Source organism: Triplophysa rosa, linkage group LG20 (genome assembly GCF_024868665.1).
Source record: "Triplophysa rosa linkage group LG20, Trosa_1v2, whole genome shotgun sequence".
NCBI classification, from domain to species: Eukaryota; Metazoa; Chordata; class Actinopteri; order Cypriniformes; family Nemacheilidae; genus Triplophysa; species Triplophysa rosa.
In genome coordinates, this window is record NC_079909.1 from 20,935,810 (window position 1) to 20,943,655 (window position 7,846).

At 40.5% G+C, this 7,846-nt stretch overlaps 2 protein-coding genes across 3 annotated transcripts; one reads left to right on the plus strand and one right to left on the minus strand.

Annotated features, from left to right (window-relative positions):
- The first annotated feature begins 2 nt into the window (after positions 1 to 2).
- On the plus strand, positions 3 to 2,323 carry tk1 (thymidine kinase 1, soluble). Its single transcript, XM_057362796.1, has 7 exons — positions 3 to 160; positions 368 to 399; positions 796 to 909; positions 1,003 to 1,096; positions 1,382 to 1,471; positions 1,636 to 1,755; positions 1,840 to 2,323. Exons 1-7 carry the CDS (start codon positions 95 to 97, stop codon positions 2,014 to 2,016), a joined length of 693 nt encoding a protein of 230 aa, XP_057218779.1. The 5' UTR covers positions 3 to 94; the 3' UTR covers positions 2,017 to 2,323.
- A 457-nt stretch (positions 2,324 to 2,780) lies between these two features.
- On the minus strand, positions 2,781 to 7,108 carry syngr2b (synaptogyrin 2b). Of its 2 annotated transcripts, none has more exons than XM_057361960.1 (4): positions 6,900 to 7,108; positions 4,962 to 5,199; positions 4,650 to 4,741; positions 2,781 to 4,011 (listed from the first exon to the last, which is right to left on the minus strand). In XM_057361960.1, the coding sequence occupies exons 1-4, from the start codon at positions 6,999 to 7,001 to the stop codon at positions 3,784 to 3,786; spliced, it is 660 nt and encodes a 219-aa protein (XP_057217943.1). In that variant the 5' UTR covers positions 7,002 to 7,108; the 3' UTR covers positions 2,781 to 3,783. The 2 variants fall into 2 exon arrangements, with proteins under 2 accessions (XP_057217943.1, XP_057217942.1); XM_057361959.1 differs by having other exon boundaries at positions 2,787 to 4,011; positions 4,650 to 4,786; positions 6,900 to 7,104.
- Positions 7,109 to 7,846: the final 738 nt, after the last annotated feature.

Sequence of the window (7,846 nt, forward strand, 5' to 3'; positions counted from 1 at the left end):
GCAATAAAGAGGCAAACCAGCTCTGGCGGGACATTCGAAGTGTCACAGTGAAGTAGTGCTGAGAGTATTTTAACATATTCATAAAAACTAGAAGATGGATTGTTTGGACGTGGCACGGATTTTACCCAATTCACCGCGGAAAGTGAGGGGACAAATACAGGTAAGTAAATGAATGTAATAAACATTTAATACATTTCCGTTTAACCAGCGAATGTTAAATGCCGTGATGTGCTGTACAGTTTTTTAAAAATAATGAATGTCGAAATGCTTCGGTTCTCTTGTTCTTTTTGTGATTGTATTGTTCGTGTGAATGTGAAGTATTTGAGAGTGTAAACGAAAAATGTCAAAATTGTCTCTTTGTTCTCAGGTTGTTTTCGGACCGATGTTCTCGGGAAAAAGGTGAGTCAGAAAACGTGTAATTCATGATAGAAAGCTAAAGAAACATTTTAAGAACTAACGTTACTGTCAGTCCGTGTTTGTTTGGTTCAGCGGGTCCGGTGGCGCCAAATGCAGTTAGCGCGCAAATACCTCGGTTACATTGTACACAATTCTAACATACAGACTGTGTAACTTATGGCATCATTGTTCATAATAAAAGAGTCGCATGCATTTTTTAGTAATTGTTGTGCAGGATAGTAAAGGCACCGATGAGACTGATGTAACGATTGTTTCTGTTTGGCGGTCGTTTTGAAACGCATTGTTGCAAACACAGTAACCCAAACAGCCTTGTGATATAATAAACTTTCTCCGTGATTTTGAAGTATGTGAATTAAATGGTTGTTCGTTTTTTGACAGCACTGAACTGATGCGTCGCGTCAGACGCTTCCAGGTCGCGCAGTATTCCTGTTTGCTCATTAAATACGCCAAAGACATGCGATACTCACAGACGGGGATGGCCACACACGACATGTAAGACTACAGTTTAACTTTAGTCATGGAATCAAGCTGCTGAGGTGTCATGATCTGTCATCGACTGATGGTTTTGTGTGACATCTGCTGTAGGAGCACGATGGAGGCGGTGCCTGCGAACCGTCTGAGTGACGTCAAGACGCTGGCGCTGCAGGCCTGCGTCATCGGCATCGACGAGGGCCAGTTTGTACGCTTCCAGTTTAATTTCCGATTTGATTAAATCACCTTTTGACAGACTTTGTGTGTTCTGTGCACTGTACAGTATGTACAATAAGAAATCATGGTAAATATAATTACACTAAAAGAAAAAGACCCAAGTTCTTGAAAAGTCAAGAAAGAAAACATTTGACTGAAAGGTGCTTTGTGTTTTCTAGTGTTTGATGAAGCAGCAGAGGTTCTGTCCTCGTGTTTAGTGTTCATTTGTTATTCATGTTTAGTTTTAATGGTTTAATAACTCTTGGTGTGTGTTCAGTTTCCAGACACAGTTGAGTTTTGTGAAGAGATGGCCAACATGGGCAAAACCATCATCGTAGCTGCTCTGGATGGAACTTTCCAGAGGAAGGTACACAAGTGCTTATCATCATCATCATGAACTTCAGAACCGTGTAAACCGTTCACAGAAAACAGGCCAAACATCTACCCTTGTTTAACGCTACATGAAATATTTGTGTAATAACTTCATTTAGCAGTGTTGATGATGACCTTTAACCTCTGTTCTATCTGCAGCCGTTTGGTAACATTCTGAATCTGATTCCATTGGCTGAGAGTGTTGTCAAACTAAACGCCGTCTGCATGGAGTGTTACAAAGAAGCTGCTTACACCAAGAGGCTCGGAGCAGAGAAAGAAGTGAGAGCCTCGAGGACATTGATTCACTTCAGGAAGACGTGAAATTCCCTCTCATGACGTCTGTTGTTTCCTTCTCTTCCTCAGGTGGAGGTGATCGGAGGGGCTGATAAGTATCAGGCCGTGTGTCGATGGTGTTACGGCGGTCTGGTGGTCGGGAAAGAGAATCGTGATCCTCTGAGAGAAGAGACGCCACCACACCTGACCGCAAAACAGCTGGACCGAAGAGCTCCACGCAAACTCTTCTCTTCCCTTCATCTCTGATGATCATCACGTGTGCTGTAGAGATGGATATCAACTTTTCCTGTGTATATAATCACATCTAGCTTTAGTGGGTCTAGCAAAAAAATGTTTGTATGTTTTTGTCTTTTGTTTCGAATGATAGTAAGACGAGTTTGTTTTTACTCTAGGTATGTTTGTTACATGATTTTAATTTATTTGTCTGACAAAACAACCAGCGAATGCTATTAAACACTGCCAAGAAACACATGTGATGTGTTATGATTAATGTACATTTCTATAGAAATGTTTACTTGAATATTTTTGTTGTGTGTCATTACAGCACACGACAATTCGTCACCTTGCTTCATCTGCATTCAGAGCGGTTTTGAGAGTTTTTGCACTACATATGTCTTTTGTAGATAAAACTTTTCGGTTTCCTAAAAAATAGAGCCAAAATGTACACAACTCGTAAATAACTCCATTTTAACATGTCTAAACTTTATAATTCCAGGATGACAAATATATAGTGTGTGTGTGTGTGTGTGTATACAGAGCAAACCCTTACATCCCTAAAGGTGGTCAACTTTACAAGTGCATTCACATTAGCTAGAGGAATGGAAATTATTTCTTGAATCATAACATGCAATCTAAACAGTCACAGACCAACAAGAGGCTTCAAATCCCTTTCATTTTACCAGCGTTTTAAAGTTCATATTGGCAGCAGCAAAAAAAATGGGAATATCAGTTGAAATCATTTACGTGAATGATATGTGTCCTAAGTAAAGTACCTAAAAAGAACAGATGTACCAAATCAAAAACAACCCTAAAGCAAAAATTCAAATGTAATAAGTAAACTTTCACAGCTCATCTCGCTGTAAAGTAAAAAACTGATTTGTAAGAGATAATGAAGCCAACAATACATGTTTGATCAGCTGGAGAGTTCAACAATACTGATCCAGAAAAAAACAGTCACGTGAATGAAAATGTAGTAATGCGGTTGATGCAGTATAAGATTCATATTAAGCAAAACTGCATTAATGGAAAGTTATGATACCTTTTCCTGGTGATACATTGCATTTTCTTCTCAACTTCTCTCTTAAAGTTCTCACACGTCGTGATTGTGGGGCGTGAACCATTATGACGCTGTCCTTTCTGTTTGTGTAGTTGAATTCAGGTCAATATTAAATGAGAGTTGAGCAGAAACACTAAACAGACGCATGAATTCAGATGAAACTATATGTTCCAGTAATCCCATCACACCAGTCACTGTAACTCAAGTTTCTCCACATACACCAAATCATTTTGTTTTTTTGTAAAATGAAATTGAAACTTACACAGATAACATTTACACACCGAGCTCGTTCACAGCCAAACCGCTTTTATTTCCATGTTCACAAGATGTTGAGAAGTGAAATCTGCTGCTCATACAAGCGTTCTTCTGTTGTTCATGAACACAATGAGTGGGGTCATGAACGCACAGTGTTTGTCTGTTTCTGTCCAACACACCACATTCCAACTGAAAACACTAAACACCGCCGTCATTCCAGACAGGAAACACAACAAAGACATCGCACCGTCTGAGCCGTACACCCGTCAGTAGTTTCACATCTCTTTACTGCAAATCTGATCTCGCGATCAAATCAATCGACAAAACATAAGAAATAAGAAAACAAGAAAAATATTGACAGTTTTTCTCATCACATGTAGAAGTATCTCATCTAACAGCTAACAGTCAGCACTCCTATTGGCTGGCTGTTGAGGCTCCGCCCATATCATGAGCTACGTGACACTCTCTCTCTCTGTGGTGTGTCAGTAGGTGGGTGGCTGATAGTTGCTCTGTCCGATCGGATCGGGGTTTGATGTGAAGGGTGGTTGTTGGTAGACATCTTGGCTGTTGTTTTGGAAGGATGGATATGTGGGAGGGGTGTATGTTGAGGGGTAGGGCGTGGCAGGATTGGCGGGCGCCTCAGGGTTGTTCTGGGTCACGTCTCCAACACCCTGACGAAACCTCACCAGAGCGAAATAAGTTAGCGCCCCCTAGAAGAGAAACCAGGAGTGATTTAAAGGGCTCATATGGCGCGAACACGTGTTTTTCTGTGTCTTTGGTGTGTTATAAGTCGCTCATGCATGTATTAGACGTGTAAAACTGCAGAAATGAAAGTTTGGGAACAAAAGAAAAATTCTATGTAAAAGCGAATGCTCACCCAGACCTGACTGAAACGCCTCGTGTAGCCACACCCCCACAAATCTACATCAGTTGGTGGTCTGATTTGACTAAGACCACCCAAATGTAGACTCAAGTAAGGTGGGCGTACCTGTCAGTACAAATGAAGAGGAACCTGATGTTCCAAATATGGTCAGAGGCGTCACATTTCCCTCACACGCTTGCAGTATTCCACCAATCACTACACACTGGTGAACTGGCCAATCACAGCACACCTCGCTTTTCAGAGCCATGAGCTTTGTCAAACATCTGTGTGTTTCAGAGAGGCGGAGCAAAGAGGAGATACAAACATGCACGGTGTGTGGAAAATACCGTGTTTTTGAACCTTAAATCCTGTTACACATTGAGTTACATCTAAAACAAACCATAATATTCCTTTTAGCCGTGTCATATCACCCCTTCAACAAGACTTCAAAAGAGCCGTGATCCCCAAGAGATGTCACACACTCACCCACGAGCCGATGGAGAAGAACGAGAAGGCGATGACGGCATGAACTGCGTCCGTCGGGATGCCATTCGTGTCTGCGGTCTTCGACCACTGATCTGCGGACAGACAGAAACACACGAACCACAGGAACGTCCAGGCACCTGATCCAGACAACAAACAATTCCATTTCTGTCTTTCAGTTAATGCCAGCTCATAAAACCTTTCACAATACACATCCATGTCATCTAAGATTCAGATTAAACCTTCTCCCGAAGGCATTACGTGGTGAGATCTAAACGAGAAGATATACAAGAGAAAATCTGAAAACTCTCTAACCTGACAATGTCAGATCAGCCATCACAATGTATTTCCTCTCCTGAGCGTTGCTCATGGAAGGCAGGAAAGCATCAGCCAATAGGAAGGCTGCACATGCCAGGAAGGCGATGACACCGATGCCCACCCCATAATGACAGATGCCATCGATTCTGTTGAAGACACACTTGACTTCAGATTCATTGATGGCGTTCACGTAACCTTCAGCTGTTATAGAGGAGAAAACCACGATAGCAAACACCTGCGACACACAGAACACAAACATCCATCAAACACGGGGAGGAGGTTCTTTAACACCCCTGTTGCTAAGGTGTTGCTAGGGCCCAAACCCTCCTGCATGTGACTCTAGAGGATTTATCACGTGAACCACAGAGAAAAATCACTTTTGATGATTTGAGTTCTCATTTGCATCTCAACTCAGTCTCAGATGTTTCTCCTAAAATTGGTTTGAATAAAATAAGAGAACCAAACGAGAGTGTAATTGTGTGAACACATGAAGAGTATGGAAGTGTGAATGAATGTCGATTGTGGAGGTGAAATCATCCAGATTTGAGTAAATGTGATGAGAAATGTTTGAGTTGATATCGAGATCTTCACTAATATTGACTTTTGATTGCAGACGAGAGAAATCTGAGCTCAGTTTGACACACATCTCTTCTCAGACACATTTCTGACTCTTTTTCTCAGGAGAAATATCTGAAACGCACATGAGAAGTTTCCGTTTAGTCTCCATTTAATGTCAAGGAGAAATAATTGAGATATTAAAGAGATCTCATCTGTGATTTTCTAACTATAACATAAGTCAAAGTTCTGCTGGCTCAACACACTAACTTTTTTTTAATATCCCTGCTTGTAATAGTTGTATTTGACATATAAGTATAATCTGTATTTTTATATATTTTTTTATTCTGTGTAGGGTTATTTGTATGCACCATGGGTCTGAGAGTAACGCAATTTCAGTCCTCTATATGTATGTACTGTACATGTGGCAGAATTGACAATAAAGCAGACTTAGACTTTGACTTCAATCAAATAATCAAATCAAATAAAACTTTTCCTTAACATGCCCATTTACTGAGTTTCATTCTGACAAATGGTTCTAGATTCATCTTGTATTCAAACATGAATCATAAATACATGAAGTGTAGAGGAAGAGGTCACAACCACACGCTTCTGTTGACGTGTATCATGCAAATGTGTCACGCAGGAGATGGTGCACCTGAAAGCTCAGACTGCAGAATGAATGTAGGACACGGCCATGTGTGCTGAGGGGTCGCAGGCCTCTCCTGTTACCTGCCATCTGTTGTGTTTACATGTCAACACCGTGAGGGGGGGCACATTCTGTCCTGGTGTGGACACAAACACTCGCTGGCTCACCCCACCACACAAACAGACTCGTTCAACAACTCATTTAAGAATGACCCAGTGACTCAAATACATGCTGATGGAGGTCAGGAGAGTTGTTTATCGCAGAAATATGAATCAGTAGAGTCAGTATTTACAGTTTCATTTCACTGTGGAAAGTCCCTTCACCAGTGACTGAACAACCAAACTAACAACAATAAATAAACACGACTATATTCTTTACAAATGAATTCTATCAAAACAGCCTCTGAGATCTACTTATCAATGTTCTCTATTACCAAAAGAGATGCGCGTGAAGATGAATTGGTTTGTACAACTGAAGACTAAAGTGACGCAGAAACACAGGCACATTCACTGCCATATTCGTCCATTTGAAGATGAAACTGCACATTAAACACTATAACCTGACATTCTCTCGGTTTACAAGTGAACACGAATACAACAAGACTCTGTTCAAACAAATGTGAAATAAAAAGCCACCATGAAAACGAATAAACGATCAGTCGCAGCGTCACAAAGTGACCATGACTGGAAGTTTTAAACCTACTGTACCGTTGATTGACACATGTCACTCACCCAGCTGAGGACGCGCGTGATAGTTTGAGGCTGTTTGATGTATTTAACGAGATCAAATCCCGATCCGGCCAGAGACGCTCCGTACACAGTGCTCGACTCCATCTGTGTGTGTATTACGCAAAACACACGAACACACACGACAGCTGAAGCACAACTGACTGACACACGACTGTTTGCTGACAGAGCGATGTCTGATTCGCGAAGGAACGATTCCTTTGAACAGGTTCTTTTAATTGTTTCGGTTGAGCCGATTGGCAGAGTTTGTAAAGACCTCGACTCCATTAACTTTAAAAACGGAATCTGTGTAACTTCATCTAAAGTAAGGTTGAAAAGAAGGAGTTTACTGTTTAACTGACTAACCAAATATTTATTGACAAAACGATAAAACGTAAAATGACGTGCAGGTTTTTTGGGGGGGAAACAATCCATGTCTGTTTGAATCGGTTCATTTCGAACCCTATTTAAAGGAACCGTTCAACCGAAATGAATTGGACAATTGATGCTTTCATACTAAAATCTTATACAAATCCTAAATATTCCATTAAAATATTCAGATAAACACAAATGATTTGATTTCAAACATACAATTCATTAGATAAGTTAAGTTTAATCAGTACTACACATTAAGATGTAGATTTTATTAGACTAGCATCATTTACTTAAATTTATTATTTAAAACAATATTTATTCATTTATTTAGTTATTTTCTTTTACAAAACCACACTCACACAACCAAAACACAACACTCACGCCTATTAAATTTGAATGTGGCACATTCATTTGAATCTGACAGTAGTCACATTGTCTACTGGTCGCTGTTTCTGATTGGTCACAGAGCATCACATGAGCGTTTGTCCATTGTCTCTGTTTGAATAAAACCTTCACATAATACTGAATGCAGGAAAGTCCACAACATATGAAGATGCGCTTGTGCTTGTGTGTGTGTG

Coding starts and splice junctions, on each gene's coding strand:
- syngr2b (XM_057361959.1), bottom strand. CDS start 7,001: ATGGAGTCGAGCACTGTGTACGGAGCGTCTCTGGCCGGATCGGGATTT. Junction 5,200..6,899: donor TCACGCGCGTCCTCAGCTGG/GTGAGTGACATG, acceptor TGTGTGTCGCAG/GTGTTTGCTATCGTGGTTTT. Junction 4,787..4,961: donor GGCTGATCTGACATTGTCAG/GTTAGAGAGTTT, acceptor TGTCTGGATCAG/GTGCCTGGACGTTCCTGTGG.
- tk1 (XM_057362796.1), top strand. CDS start 95: ATGGATTGTTTGGACGTGGCACGGATTTTACCCAATTCACCGCGGAAA. Junction 400..795: donor CCGATGTTCTCGGGAAAAAG/GTGAGTCAGAAA, acceptor GTTTTTTGACAG/CACTGAACTGATGCGTCGCG. Junction 1,097..1,381: donor GCATCGACGAGGGCCAGTTT/GTACGCTTCCAG, acceptor GTGTGTGTTCAG/TTTCCAGACACAGTTGAGTT.